Source organism: Octodon degus, unplaced genomic scaffold (assembly GCF_000260255.1).
Source record: "Octodon degus isolate 3935 unplaced genomic scaffold, OctDeg1.0 scaffold00122, whole genome shotgun sequence".
NCBI lineage: Eukaryota > Metazoa > Chordata > Mammalia > Rodentia > Octodontidae > Octodon > Octodon degus.
The window spans coordinates 6,072,791-6,089,153 of record NW_004524698.1 but is presented as its reverse complement, the minus strand read 5'-3'; the positions used below and the strand labels follow the sequence as shown (position 1 = coordinate 6,089,153).

General features: G+C 39.7%; 1 protein-coding gene across 1 annotated transcript in view; it reads right to left on the bottom strand.

Moving 5' to 3' along the window:
- The window catches only part of Epsti1 (epithelial stromal interaction 1), a 121,318-nt gene that overhangs the window by 37,066 nt on the left and 67,889 nt on the right, over positions 1-16,363 (bottom strand). The window contains exon 7 of the mRNA XM_023700191.1: positions 10,924-11,002. Coding sequence (XP_023555959.1) covers positions 10,924-11,002 — 79 coding nt within the window. The remainder of the gene's footprint in view (positions 1-10,923; positions 11,003-16,363) is intronic.

The following is a 16,363-nucleotide window of genomic DNA, read 5'->3' as shown; positions in this document are numbered from 1 at the left end:
AAGAAAGATCTCATGCTGAGGAGCTTCTAGCCCTATCTGATCCATTTATCAGAGGTAAGCACGACTATCAAATCACACCAGCAATATTTTCAGTGCCCATACTAAAAATCTCATGTCATGATTAGGATTAGTTTCTAACCATGTAGAAGGCTTTTGCTTCTTTGTTTTCACAGCATTGATTCCCACTGCTCAAAAAATTTGTAATATCTCAGAGATTTGCCACATGAGTATAATATTTTTATGATGAAATATTTATTTTATAATATATCTCTTCATACAAAAATTGAGAGTAAAAATGACAGAAACTTTTTTGCAAATGCATATAATCATCCAATATACATGAATTCAATTGCCTCCTGTATTTTCTTTGTTTTTCAGAAAAATTAATGTATGGTTGATACTATGTACTACTACAGCAACTAGTACGGTGGCCTGGGCTATGGCTATGGTGGCTATGGTTATGGCTGTTGCCGCCCCCTGTGCTGTAGGAGACACTGGACCTATGGCTTCTACTGAGGTATTTCTACAGATTCTCAGCCTGTTGACTGCAACCCCTTGCTTTACTAGAATATTCTCCAACTTTCTTTATAACATAAATTTTCAAATGCCTTTGAGTAGCATATTTTTAATATTATATTTATGTGCTTACTTGTTTCCAGGTGAACACTTAAGCCACTTTCATAAATTCGTTATTTACCATGGTATTCTCTGGCTACCACCTGCATTCTCATGTATCTTTGGTTTCAAGTTCACATGTGTTCTATTATCTCCTCCACAAAATTCTGGCTCCAACTATTCTCAGCAGATTGCAGCCTGCTGTAGGACTAGGTTCCATGACAGTTCTAACTAGAAGGAGCCACCACCATGCTATTAAAACACACCCAGAACTCAGCTTTTGTCAGTGCTTTTATTATTTTTTCAGGATTTTCACCTAAGTATTTCTACTTAGAAATCCTTCAAAATGATGCTCACCCTTCATCTTTTGCAATTTTTGTGCTTTTCTTCACACCTTAGAGAACACTAAGAGCCCAGCTGAAAATTCCCTAGGCAAAAGTATCATTACACTACACCAATCTGTCTCTTATGAGACTGGCACTAATAACTCAATTTCTGCACAGAGCCAACACTAAGCCTCCATACACACTTGCTTACTGATTGATTTATGCATATGCCTGAAGATGTCCCTTGGGATACATAAAAAGAAGCTGGTGTATGCACAATCATCCAGCACATTTTAAGGGATGATTTAAATATTTGTTTAATTAAGCTTTTAAAATTCCCCCTCAGATATAACCAACATAATTTATTACTCTTGAAACTAGAGATATTTTCAAGAATATTCCAAACTAGCTGATCCATTCCTATCAGACACAAGAAACAGCAGCATAATCTTTAGGATCACTAAGTGGCATGTCCACTGCTTATTGGTGGTATCCTATTAAACTTATCTGCTGATGGATTGTACCATGTAATTACCAAGATGTATTTCTTTCTGAGTTCTTGCATCTCTTTTGGTACCCAAAACACAGCTCTATTTCTAAAAAGAAAAAATAAAGCCTATTCAGGATCACAGTAGCCTTAAGAGGGTCAGTATCTGTGGAAGAGTGACAGTCTTTCAGACACACCCCAGCAGGGTACCACTCCTTGGCCTTGTGACCTCATATTTTGAAATGAGTAAGATTTCAAACACAGATGGTCCCTGACTACAAGGTTCAACTAATGAGTTTTCAACTTTATGATGGTACCAAAGTGATTCACATTCAGGAGCATCATATTTCAAACGTGATATGCAATAAAACCTATCTCTAGACACTGAACAGTGGCAGTGAGCCACAGCTCTCAACAGCCACACAATCACGAGGATAAACAACAGACACGCTGCAGTTTGCTGTGCCACTAAGCTAGGATGTTCTGTAGGTCAGATATATTAGATGCACTCCAACTTATGATATTTTCTACTTCTGATGGGCTTACTGGGATGTAACCTCATCATAAGCCAAGGTGCATCTGCATTCTGTTCATTTGTCATGCACATTTTCTCCCTCAGAGTGTAGCCCAGCCTCCATAAAGCAGAGGCCAGTCTGATAACCTAATGCTTAGGAGATTCCTTAGAGAGTTCCATAAAACTCCCAGCAGCATCAGAGCAGCAAGCTACATATTTCAGGACTCGTTCACTGGACTAATAATCCATAAAGCTTATGTAGGCTGGTTCTTCCATTCTCCCTTGCTATAATTTTTCTCAAGCACTTCTTAGTTCATTCCCCATTCCTGTCACTATAAAAACCCATGTACCATCAAACAGTAAGAACTACTTTCCAGAGAAGGAGATGAAGCCTTTGGAATTGTATCATCTGCAGTGTACCAGCGTAGTTGAGCCTTGTGTGTTGAGAGAGCCCATGTCTATCAAAAACCCGCTACATCAGACAGGTAAAACTACATACTATGCCTTGCTCTTTTCTTTATCCTAAGCACAGGGGAGCTGTGACAAGCCATAGAAGGTACAGAGTGGCTCTCTGCTGACCCTTCTTTTTATATTAGAGACAGCTAGTCTTCATCATAAATACTCTGTGAGGCTCAAGAAGCAAGGAAGAAAGGAAAGAAAATGAGAATGGAGGGAGAAAGATGGTCTGCATTTAAGAAATTAAGAGGTTGACTAAAATCTATAGTTAAAGCAAAATTATGATTTGTACAAGGAACCTAAATTCTATTTGAATACACCCCTTTTAAACTTACCACCTTGTTCTTTTATCAGAAGGTGGACCTTAGCTTGGCTTCAAAAGGAAATGCTTATTAGATATAAAAGGCCCAGAGATTTGGAAGTCATGGGATACCTTTGCTATGGAGAGTTCAAAGTTCCTTGAATCCTGATGCATCCTTACCCAGCGGGGATACTTAGGCAGCACAAGGAGTTTCTTTTAAAAATAATAGAGGGGGAAAGAACTTTTGATGTGTATTTTTCTTAGTATCAGAAATGTCTAAGTCACTATATTCAAATAATTGTTTAAGCTTTAAATATACTGATGCTAAACCTCTGTCATTCCACCAAAGCATAATTTTATTCATCCCCCCAAAGCTATGCTTATAATGCACCCATTCAATCAGCACTATTTAAGCCTTCTGTGTGACCCCAGACCTCAAGCACAACAGCTTCATGTAGAGGTCAGGCAAGAAAGCTAATGATTCCAATACTATACATGAAAATTGTTGTGGTGCAGAAAGCTGTAAAGGAGGACATTTAATTAAACTAAACTAAGGACACTTTCTCTATAGGTGGCACAAGTCATCACTTAGAAAATAAGTAGGAATCAGACTAAAGGAAGGGCATCACATGAACAAATGGCTTAGGAAACAAGTACCATCTCATGCTTCTGGAGGATGGAAGTCCAAAATCAAGATGTCTTCAGGACTAGCTGTTTCTTGAGGACTGAGGGAAAGACTTGTGCTAGCCCTTTCTACTTGAATCAACAGAGATCAGCTTCACTCTGTCTCTTCACATCATGTCTCTTTTTTGCAGGTATCTACGTTCATACTTCGCCTTTCATCCTAGATTTGAAGTCATTCTAACTCGGACACCATTCTGACTTGATTACCTTTGTGAAGACCCTGTCTCCAAATAAGGTTACATGCTGAGGTGCTGGGGGACAGGGCTTCAACACAAACATCAGAGATGGGGGTGGGCAGACACAATTCAGCCCATTAACAATCTCTGAGTTATGGGTTCAAGAAGCTGCAGCAAAGATGCTTGTGTTCTATTCTCTCAAAAATTATCCCAAGCAGAGAAGGGAACAAAACAAACATAAACTCTATCTTCAAATGCCAAGAGACATCTGTACTCACACATGGAGTCTATGAAGACAAGAAGGATGAAGAGATGAGAAGTGGCACAGAGGAAAGGAACAAACTGGAGGACTTGCTGGCAATGCACAGAAGACATCAAGGGGAGACAATTTTCATCACTGAGCAAGGTGTGAGCTCAAGAAAAGGATATACCAGCTACAGAGGAAGAGGGGAGGAGATAGAAGGTAGTAAGAGAGGAGTTACGAGAAAAGCTCGGTAGAAGCTGTTTACCCACGTGTCTGTTCCTGCTCTGAAAAGTCAGGCGCTTGTTTGCCTGACTCCATTAGGAGATCGAAAGTGCATACTCTAGAAAACTAAGCCAGACACATCAGGTACAGACGGGAGCAGTGGTAAAAAGCACAATGAGAGGGAACGGATTATATAAAGTCCTGTATATGGATCTGAGAGGCTCCAGATGAGGAGGCTCTGGCTTCCTGTGTGACGTTTTGCCTTGTCTTGCCCCTCTTACCCTCCTCACTTCCTTTCTTATGCTCACACTCACACATGTGTACACACATACACACACACCTCTTCCCCCTTTTTTTCCTTGGTACTGAGGATTGAACCCAGAGGACCTTCAAGCTTGCTATGCTAAGTGATACTAACCATTATTTTTAAATTTTACTTTGAAACAAGACCTCACTAGCTTGCCCAGCCTAGCCTAGTCTGTAACTTGTCATGCTCTTAAGTAATTGGGACTGCGGGCATGTGGCACCACACCTGACTGAAGACAAGATACTATCTTACAAATTTTTACAAAAGTCCCTTCCCCACAAAAACAACCAAATCAGTAAAATTATTTGAAGTTCAAGTTTAAAAATGTCAGAAAATAGAAAACAGTAATCAAAGATAAATTAGAGGTGAAAAACACTTAAGAGAAAAAAGTAACTCTAAGTAGCCTGGGGTATGAGTAACAGGAATTCCATACAGAGAAATCGAAGGCAAATAAACCAAAGGAGTCACAAGAAACTCATCTGGAACTAGAGATGAGTTTTCAGATTGAAAACGAATAAAGAACAGTCTTACACTAAGCCATGCCATTACAGGATACCAATAAACAAAAAGAAGATAGCAAGATATTTCTAGGAGAATTAAAGAAAAACCATTCTATATGAATTGAAATTCAGATGGCTTTGACGTTTCAGGAAGAAACTTCAATGTTCAAGTTAGAAGATCAGGGCTTCCAAACTTCTAAAGGATTTTTTTTTTTTTATTTTTATTTTAGAGAAAGGTCTACAGGGTGTTCAGGGTCTCACTACTAGATCAGACTCATAGTGACCTACTTGTTTACAGCCTCCCAAGAGCTGGGATTGCAGGCGCATGCCACCATGTCCAATCTCAATTGCCATCTCAGCACGCCCTGGGTGTGGGGCCAGCGTGGCAGGCCCAGGTATCGAACCCCCAGCCCCTGCACCTGCTTGCAGGCTCTTTATTCCACTGAGCTATTTGGCTGGCCCTCAAATTTCTGAAGATTATTTCCAATTTAGAATAGTTACCAGTTAAATTGAAAGCGAAATATGAGGACTAAGTAAAGATAGTTTCAGACATAGAAGGTCCCCAACATGTTTACCTTTCATACACCTTCTTTCAGTATGATGCAGAATAATATTCTTCACCAAAACAAAGAACTCAAGCAAGAAAATGGGAAAAATGAGACCCAGAAATCGGGGGACCAAAGACAGGCAGGTGATAAACATAAGTAAGCAGTTACTCTCAACATTGGCTGAACATTAGGGCCACCCAGGGAGCTCTTAAAACACTGACAGATGTGCTAGAGTGACCCAGGTTTACAGCAGCACAATTCACAATGGCCAAGTCTTAGACATGGCTTATAGGTCCATCAACAGACAGATGGATTAAGAAAATGTAATGTTTCCACACAATGGCATATTACTTGGCTGTAAGGATAAACTCGAGTTACATGTAGCAAAACAGATGCACCTTGAGGCCATAATATTAAGTGAAAGAAATCAGGCACACGAGTTTGAATACCATATGACTTTTCCTATATGCGATACATAAAATATAAATAAGTATTAAAATAAAAGATAAGAAACAGGAGGATCTTTCTCAAATGGGAGGGGAATCAAGAGATGGAGTAAAATAGGCAGGAGAGGGAAGCAGATGAAAAACAGGAATGAAGATGTACCACGTATATACCAAGTCCCAGATCCCCACCAGGAATCTATACAACATGCACTGCAAATATGAACTCATAAATAAATTTGGAAGAGCAATGAAAAAAATAACTCTGAAGCCCAGGCCACAACACAGCAGTGACTCTGGGCATACCCCTGAGGCATCAGCAGCTTTTACAGCTCCCTAGGTTGAGCCACTGTGTAGAGGCAGGTGAAATCACTGTGCTGAAGAAAAGTCCCAGAACAACTACTGGGCAGCAGGCCTGAAGAACAAGCCGTGTGTGGGAAGCAGGAAGTGAGAGGTATTGAAGTGGGGCAGAGGCAGAATTGATAAGCTTTCTGACAGGCATGAAATGGAAAACTGGGGGAATTGGCATCAGGAGACGTTTTGGAGCACAGCCACAAAAGCTAAAAGACAGTCAAATGTTCAAAGAAAACTAAGAAAATGCAAAGATAGAGCAAGATGCTTAGAAAGTTGTAAAAGACAGAAAATACAGATAAGTGAGCCATGTTGAACCCTAAATAGCCACAACCAGAAATTAACCTCCCCACGATGCAAGATCCCAGAAGTCTAACACAATTGTAAAAGCTTTTAGAGAAAAACAACAAATCACTTCTAAAAAGTAAATCCATTAGAATTACAGTGGACTTTTAGACACAGACCTTAAAGGCCTAGTGAGCCTGGAGTGAAGCGTTTCCGGCCCCAAAAGAAAACAACTTCCAACCCAGACTGACATACCTACAAAACCGTCTTTCAAAATTGAGAGAGAAATAAGATATTTCCATGACAAATAGCACCTTAAGAAATTCATGACCGGCAAGCCAGCACCACAAAAATTCTCAGGGCTCTCCAAGAAAGAACAAACAAACGACACATAGATAAAAATTAAAATGACGAAATCACATCAAGTGTGCAGTGCTGCCAGAGCACATGGCTAAGCAAGTATGCGCCATCCGGCAGCTTCCCGCACACACCAACATGCACACAAATCCCCCACAGATGGGGATGCACGGATTCTGACTCAGGTCTGCTGTGAACCCGAGATTCACTTGCATTTCTGTGCAGTACTGGTGGTGTCCATAGTCTGTGCTGTGGACCACAGCTGGAGATAGAATTGAGAGAGGAGCGGGCAGGCAGAGTGCAGAGAGGGCCCTGTCCTTAGGCTAAGAAGGATGTAGGAAACCACTGAATGATTCTGGGAAGTGAAATGAATAGGAAGTATGGGATTCTGGAAATTGAATACTGCCTTCATACTGAGCTATCTCCATCCCTTTTTGAAATTACTTTAAGATTTTTATAAAATTTTTATTAATTATTTTATGTAAACATTCTCACTAAATTGCCCAGTCTGGGCTCAAACTTAAGATCCTCCTGCCTCAGCTCCCCAGAACGCTGAGAAGAAAATTCAGCCCCCATGCCTCACCAGGATGTGATTTTAAAAACGGTTATTGTTTATAGAATGAGAGGACAAAAGAAACCCAGGATTGGAAACTACTTTGCATGCAACTGGAACTATTCAGTGATAATGGCTGAGGAAGGATGACTCACACCCCGCATGCTTCACTGATAGAAAATTTGCAAGGAATTCTGCCATTACCTTCTGACTGAAGGTCTTGTACCCCTTTTTGGTGACATAAACATATTAGTTATTAAGTCATTTGCCAACAGCAGGTCTGCATTTAGATTTTCAAAAGTGTAAGAAAAAAATTTTTTCAGGAAATTGCATTAGGTACTATAATCAAAATTAGAAAAAAGCAAACAACTTCAATTCTTCTAGTGCCTCATTTTCCATGCAGATGAGTCTCAGATATTTCACATCCTGTACCTTGGCCACAGCTAAAGCAAACTGCAAGTGCTCTCTTTAACAGAGGAGAAATGTGCTTCCCAGAAGTGCAGTGTACATATTTGATTTTCCTAGAGCATTAGAAATTGTTCTACAAAGCATTCCCAGAAGATTTCTATGCATATGGATTAGACAGAATAAGAAGAGTATAATGTGGGTAAAAAGTCAGTTAAGCACATTGAATACCAACACCCAGTAATAGTGTGGTGTCAAAACAAGAGTGGCCATTGTGTGCAGCTCACAACAAATCATTCCAAGGCAATCCTGCTCCATATTTTCTACTGATAGCCCTGAGGATCTTGGGATCACTAATCAATCCACAGAAAATGTATTTCTGGAAGACATTACTAATGCTTCAGACAACCATATTAACATTCAGGATGATCTTGTTAAATTGAAGAAGTGAGCCAAAATCAATAGAGCAAGCACACACAGTCCTTCCAGGTATTTAAAATCATAGGATTCACAAGGCTTCAGTCAGAAATCAAGACTATCCTAGCAGGTAAAAGCATGGCTGGTAAAGCTACCCAACTCTTGTCTTCCTCCCCTCCCTCACAACCATAAGGATACTCAGATACTAGAAGTTCAAGACTGGCAGGTACACATGATGTAACTTCAACGCCTATACCTTCTTGATTCTTCCCCTACAACCCTAAGGTGAGGGGAAAAAGATAATGGATTCCAGTTGATCCTGTAGAGCCACACTGACATCTGGACTTTGGAACATCACACAAGCAGCAAGGGGAAATAGCTAAAGGTTTGTAGGTAGGGGCGTACAGTAATGACCTTTTTCTAAGGGTGTCATATTGTTTTCCTGACATTTTAAAACATGATCCCTAATGACCACTGAGTAAGCTGGTGGAGATTATGAAAATCAAGTTTCTCTAGCAACTTAGCATTTCTCATCCCAAATCCTAGAAGAGCTAAGGCTTTTTAAAATGTCTGCTCAAAACTTTCTAAGTGTCATCCTAATGATACATTCTTGGCCCCAATTAGGCAGTCAATAATCAAGACCTACCCTCTTCATCCTCTAAGCAGTTTCTTGAACTGCACATGCATCTCCATCCTCTTACACACAGTCCTAGTCAAAGTCTTCATGACTCCTCCACTATACTAGGCCAGAAGACTTACTGGCTGTCTATCCCTCTATCCCTTTAAATCTGTCCTTCTGATGGTAGTTATGATCCCATGAAAATACAAATCTGACCTTCCCTGGTACCTTTCATACTCACAGAATGAGCTCCAAATTCCCCCATGTAACTTTCAAATATCTCCAGTGGTTTATATACCGGGAGAGTACTACCAGTTTTCTGTTCAGGGCATTTCTAGAAGTCACAGTGCTTAGGTAGTGCTCCTAGATTTTTATGCCTATGGTGCAGGGATGGTAAACATCCTGCAGTACCCCAAACAAGCTGACCAATAAAGTAGCCCACCAACCCAAATTTCCAGTAATATCACCATTGAGAAAGGCTCCAATTGCCCCTATCTACTTCTCCAGCCCTTTAGTTCACTTTTACACTCCAGCTACATAAGTCTTCCCCAACAAAATCATGCTTTTCTCCCTTTGTATCTCAATTTTTGCTTTTGAATCTTCATGAATTCTAACACCTGGAATAACTCCTTTGCTTTACTGACTCATCTTTTAAGCTTTGGTTTTGGGTCACCTCTACTAGCAAGTATACATACATGCAGTCTGAATTGGATGCATTTTCCTGGTAAAGCAGTGGTGTTTTCTATGAGATGCTCTACCCCCAGCTCATTGCTTTCTAACTACTGACTTTCTCCCTTACTCTACCTCAGTTCTTTGAAGCAGATACTATATGATGCATTTAGTACACCTGATGAGGTGTGATTAAAACAGACAGCAAATGCTTAAATTTTTGAAACTTTATTACAGCAAAAGACACATTGCCTTTATTCTTCTTCAAATTTTTTTTTTTTTTTTTTTTTTTTTTTTTTCTTTTAAATGTATTTGGTACAGGGTCTCACTACATAGCTCAGACTTGTAGTGATCCTCCTGTTTTAGCCTCTGCGATGCTGGGATTACAGGCTTGCGCCACCATGCTGGGACTTGGTGACTGGCACAGTGTGCCTGGGGGCAGAGCTGGCAGGGCATGTGGTACCAGGGATCAAATCCCAGTCCCTGCACTTGCCTAAGCAGGGGCTTAGTTTGCTGAGCTATCTCACCAGTCCAATACTCTCACTTTAAACACACTTAGGCCATTGTTCTTGCAACTTTCTGAAGTAGTTCCAGAAGTCCTCTTTCATGAGTGTCTTAGTTACACTGTTGTCACTGTCCTAAGGTCCTGAATCAATTCAAAACATTTATCTTTCATGTTCATTTTGTATTGCAGAAAGACTCAGAAGTTACATGGTATCAGATCAGTGAATACAGTGAATACAGTGAAGTTACATGGTATCAGATCAGTGAATAAGGTGGATGGGGACAAACAATGAAGTTTTTGACAGGAACTGTCCTAAATGTTCTGAATGGCATAGAGAGTATCAAGGCAGCCAAGAAGCTACACTCACAAAAGAAGACTTTTAGAACTGCTTCTGAAAGTGGCAAGAGTGATGGCATAAGTATATTAAAGGCAAAGAGGAGTATTTTATTTTTTATTTTATTTATTTATTTATTTATTTATTTATTTATTTATTTATTTTTGCGGAACCGGGGATTAAACTCAGGCCCTTATGCTTGCCAGGGAAGCACTTATTCCACTGAGCCATCTCCCTGGCCATGTTTTTTTTTTTTTTTTTTTTTTTTAGAGAGGAGTATTTTAAAGGAAATGACAGCATCAGGTCTTATATTCTAATAGATTTTTAAAATCTAAACATTAACTGCTTTTCTCACAGTTTGGGTTGACATAAGAATTTGAGGAAGGTACAGATGGATGACTAGGTAAAATTAAGGACTTTTTAGAAGATTATAATGGAATTATTTTTTTTAAAAGCTCAGAGACACTTGAGGTCAAAGATTCAGACCTGGTTATCTACCCTTAGTTCCAGTATTCTATGATTTTCCATTCTAACCCCTTAATCTTCAGTCTGTAAACACCTCTTTGAAAAGTGCCAGACAGCAGCCTGCACGACGTTCCACTCACCCATGTTGATGTCTGCGGACCACGAGAAGAAGACTGACAGGCACGTCTGTGTGACACCGTCAAGAACTCAGCAGTTTTGCTATCAGAAGCACAGATAGGTGTTAGTATCTTCATAAAAATAGCAATACCACTGTCTATTGTACCTTTAGATACTAGCCTAGGCTTTGCTGGGTGATGACTACAGGTATTCCTAGGGAGAACAAAAGGTTAGAGAACGACGTGCAGCACAAAGTCAGAACAAGCCTGAATTCTTCAAGAACATTACTTTGAAAAATATAAAAGTCTGTGAACCTATGATCTCATTTTTTCCACTCTGTGCTATTGACATGGAGATAAATCCTCTCTCAGACTCTGCAGTATGGGGTCTAATTTCCTATGTGAACATTTCAAGTCTGACCCCAGACTTCAGGATAGAGTTGCAGAACATTAATCCCCTACAACACCTCATTTCACACCAGTTTTACATTAAGCTGTTCACCCACCAGGGGTCTTTCTCCAGGCACCTTCTCTCCCTCATGGCTTCGACTACCTACAGGAAACCTAGTCCCTCTAATCCAGTAGTTCTTTCTCATTTATGGATCATAAGCCCTTTGTAATTTCTAAAGCAGTAATGTCTCAAGATATAGATGTACACACACCCATACATCTCTAACTCAACAGGGGATGAACCTGTTTCCATGCAGGTTAAAGAATGGGCTGCTGATGGCAATTTGTATTCCTGGTGTTGCCTTTTAGCTCTAAAAGGTTGACCTAACAATGTCTTCTGTTGCTACGTGTGGTGACACATGCCTGTACTCCCACCACTTGGGAGGCTGAGGCAGGAGGATAGTCATGAGTTTGACACCAGCTAGACTATGAAAGTGACTTTAAGGCCAGCTTGCACTACATAGTGAGACTCTGTTGAAAACAAAACAGTCTTCTGTTTCAATAAGAAAGTCTTCATGTTTCCCTTAATACAAACAACCACCTCATTTTCTCCTCTTATTCATGTCAAGCACAGAACATTGAAATTACCCTACTAGGCCTTCCTCTTAATGACTGTTCCTCTCTACCTGCCTTTGATCAATTTCTACTCCTTATGTATTGCTCTGCTTCCATCTCATACTTTAGGCCTAATACTAAGAGCTGAGTCTTCAAGCACTTAAGGTTTAGGCATTAAAGGAAATACAAAGGGCTTGGTTAAAAACCAGTGGGATCTGGGGGGATCAAAACAAGAAATTAGAAATTAAACAGAAATGCCAATGTCATGTTCAATAATTACTTAGGTAGAACATGGCATTTGAGCAAAGTCAGAAGCTTAAGCTGGGAAAGGAAGAGCTAACAATGAAGCAAAGGACACAAGCTCAAGCCACGTAAGATTGTGGCAGTGGAAGCAGCCACCCCATTTGTCTGGCATTACTTATCTTGCTCGGAATAGACAAGGAGACTAATGAAATCATGCAGTCTGGAAGCTACTCCACAGTCTGGGCTCTATGAAGTCATCAGTCAAAAGAACAAAGAGAGGAGAATTGCCAGAAATCTCATCCATTTGGATGAGATTTCTAAATATCCTTAGCTGAGCACAGACCACAGGAGAAACAATGAAACGAAGAAACACTGGATAAGGAAAGAGCTTTTGACCAAGATGATGGGCAGCCCCTCGGCGTATGCTGATGGCTGCTTCTTACTGACAATGCCAAGCACAGAGCCCACTGGGTGCAGAGCTGCGAGCTGTGCTGTCCCACTTGTGCCCAAGACTAATGCCTTAGGACAGCCATAGGAAAACTAGGCCTAGAGAAGATGTGGCTTACTCCCAAGTGATTAACTGCACAAATAAGAAAAGTCTGTGTTCTCACAGTGGCTGGTATAGGGTGGAATTCCCATTTATAGTATGAACTGAATGAGGAACTCTGTAGGCAACTGTTTTTATATGCAATAAAAATAAAATACTGGACCTCCTTAAAGTACAAACAAAGGAAAATGAGAAGTCTAACTAGACTAGGAATCTGGACCCAAGCACCGTAAGTCACATTTCCCTATTTTACCCACTGGAGAGCTGTGGTCCTCTCCTACCTTATCATGTTACTTAAGTATGGCTAAGGACTCCTTTCCTTATTCTCCCTGGAGCATTGGTAAGCTGGGCCTTGAAAAATACAGCTGGCTTGTCTAACTTTCACCTGGAAAGATCACTCCTGCTTGTTCTGGGAGTGATTCCTACAGTCTATGATATGATGTGGATCTAAAATGTCCCTCCCAAGGCGCACAGGTTGGAGATTTGGCTCACCATGCAACAATACTACAGGTGGAACTTTGGAAAGTTATTAGATCTTATGGGGGCTTCATCGGTGGATTAATCCATTGGTGGAGTAATAATTTGATGACTTCATTGGAGGTGATGAAAACCTGGAAGGTGTGGCCTTGTTAAAAAGAACAGGCCATGGCATGACCTGGATCTGCACCGCCCTTTACTCAGCAGCAATGGAGTCACCTGGTCATAAAATGAAAGCCCAAAACCAAAACAAACCTTCCTTCCTTTAAGCTTTTTCTCTCATGTATTTTCTCTTGGCAACCAAAATCTGGCTAGCATGGGTCATCCTAAAAGTCTCTTTCAGACAACCTCTCCGCAGTGGGGATGCTAAATGTTCATCAAAAATTATGTTCTCTTCTTATTTCAGTCACACAACTTGACTATATTTCTTAGACTCTCATAGCTAAGGTTGAGGATATGGCTGAGTTTTGACTCAGTATGAATATGAGAGGAAGAGACTCACACCACCTCCAGGACTGAGGCATCTAAGCATCCCATGCATGTGCCTCCATCCATTTCCCCCTTTTGGTTGGCTGCTCATTTTGGTCAGCTTGGAGGAGCCTTCTCACAAATCCACTCACCCACATCTTAACTGAACAAGAAGAAAACCACATATAGTACTCAAGATATGTTTGGAGGCCTTGTTTTTAATAGAAGTTTGCCTAGCTGATGATATAATATAAAGCAATATATAAAGAGAATCATTTCTCAACTTAAATGATCAGTTCCAAAAGTAGATAAGAAGATGCTAAAAAGACTTGAGGAAGGACAGAAAAAAGAATTCTCTAAGTTTTTGTTTGCCTCCTCAATCATTTCAAAAGGAAATCTGTAAAACAGAGAAAGTTCATTTGTCCTTGAGATGTCTTTGTGTCAGGTCTAGAAACTACTAGACCTGGAGTATAAAAGCAGTAATTTATCCTAAAGTCACTAGGACTTTTAGTTTGAAGACAGGTGGGGGTTTGAGAAGAAAAACTGCCTTATGAAAAAATCAGGGAAGGACAGGATTGTGGATTTTTATATTGCAGTAGGATAGAACCTGTAAAATTTGTTCATGGAGACTGATTAATAATAAAATTTGACCTTTGTGAAAGAACAAAAGACATAGGAATGTGTGTGTGTGTGTGTGTGTGTGTGTGTGTGTGTATGCGTGCAAACATGTGTGTTGGTTCATTTCAATAGTTCCAAATTGTAAAAGACAAATCTTTTTTTTCCAGCTCAGCCTGCCCTGAGGGTGGGGCTGGTGTGGCACGTGGTGCTGGAAATTGAACCACTTGCCTAAGCAGGTGCATTAGACCACTAAGCTATCTTGCCAGCCCATAAAAGACAATCATTGTAAAGTTCTTTGATATAATAGTTAGAGGACTATGGATGTAAGGTTAGTACCTGACATTCATAAAGGTCCTAGTTCAGTCACCAGCACCACAAAAAGTAAAATTTTTAAAAACGAAGAATGATACTTAGAAAACTAGGACTTGCAATATTAAAAAGTAATCTGAATTAAACACAAAATGTAGACACGTGGATGTTCATGAGTTGGGAACCTGCCACTCTTCGCATCCGAGTCACAAGGTGGTAAGCGGTTTTCTTCACCTGAACACACACATCCAATAACCTTGAACTATTTATAAGCTGACATACGAATACATTTTAATAAAAGCATTAAGCTACCAATTTTAAACTTAAAGAGTCATTGTTAGGGAGCTTCCCTGACTGAAAAGTCACTGAAAAATTTCCCCCTGCCCTTTTTGTTTTTCTGGAGAAGAAGGGGGCAGTTTTACCCTCTCACCTCTGCCATCTAACACACCTTAAATAGCTGCAAGGATCAGACAGGTAATACACATGAGTAAGGAAAGCAGGAGCACAGACAGTGACAAATGACAACTGCCACTCGAGTCAATGATAGAGCAGAGAAAGTGTTGGGTATTTTAACAAACTAGAGAGCCATGTTCCACATAAAGGGGTTAATGGCTGTATCACTGTCCATGAGGACAAGACCAACATTCCCAGTTAAAAACAAGTTACAGTGATGTATGCAAACCTATACTAGTAGCAGACAATTCATAATAGCTGAATCTAGGTAAAGGCCTATACGTCCATCAATAGATGAGTGGTTAAAAAATGTATACATGGTAAAGTACTCTTCTACCTTAAAGAAAAGTAAATGAGCAATTTATAGGAAAATAGATGTATCTTGAGACCCCCAATGTTAAGTAAAATAAATCAGACATATAAGCTTCACTATCACATGATTTATCCAATACAGAAACCCAAAAGTAAAGAAGAGCAAAATAAATGACAGATAATAGGAAATAGGGGTGAGAGAGACTAAGAGATACAGAGAGAGAGACAGAGACAGAGAGACAGAGAGAGATACAGAGAAAGAGTGGGAGAGAGAAAGAGAGAGAGAGAGAGAGAGAGAGAGAGAGAGAGAGAGAGATCCTTTTCTAATAGAAAAGGAATCAAAACCTAGAGAAAGCAAGGAGGGAGAAGAAGGAAAGGGGATTTGAAAAGAATTAAAATGTGTTATGTACATGGACCAATTCTCCATAAGGAATACAATTATTATATGCTCTAAATGCATACTAATAAAAATAAAAACTGGGGGCAACAAAGGAAACAATAATTCTGCAGTTAGATGTAGCACAAAGATCTAATTGAGATAAATTTATTTTGTTTTTGCCTATTCAGGTTTGTGCTGTTGACAGTGTTTTTCTTAACTATATGTACTTTATATTTAGAAGGAGAGATACAGATGGAAAAACAGACAAACAGTTGAATTCTAGCACTGAACAGTAGACTAAGAAAGAGCTGCTATGCTGCTTTATGACCATCTGCTACCAGTCATAGAGAAGAGGGGAATCATTCTATATTTCATATTTATAACAAATACTAAGTTGCATCAGGTCATTTACAATTTATAACTATATTTGTATTTATATGCAAAATCAAACTCTAAACATAAGATGAAAAGATGAACCTCAGAAAATATTTATAACTGAAGAAAAATAATAAAAAGGATTAGTGTATGAAATATATAAAAACAAACAAGCCAATAGAAAAGTGGGCAAAATGCATTGCAGATGGTAATTTGTAATAGTGGTTCCATGTTGTGAGTGCCTGTCATTGTGGTATTCTGAATATGGGCTGCTTGTC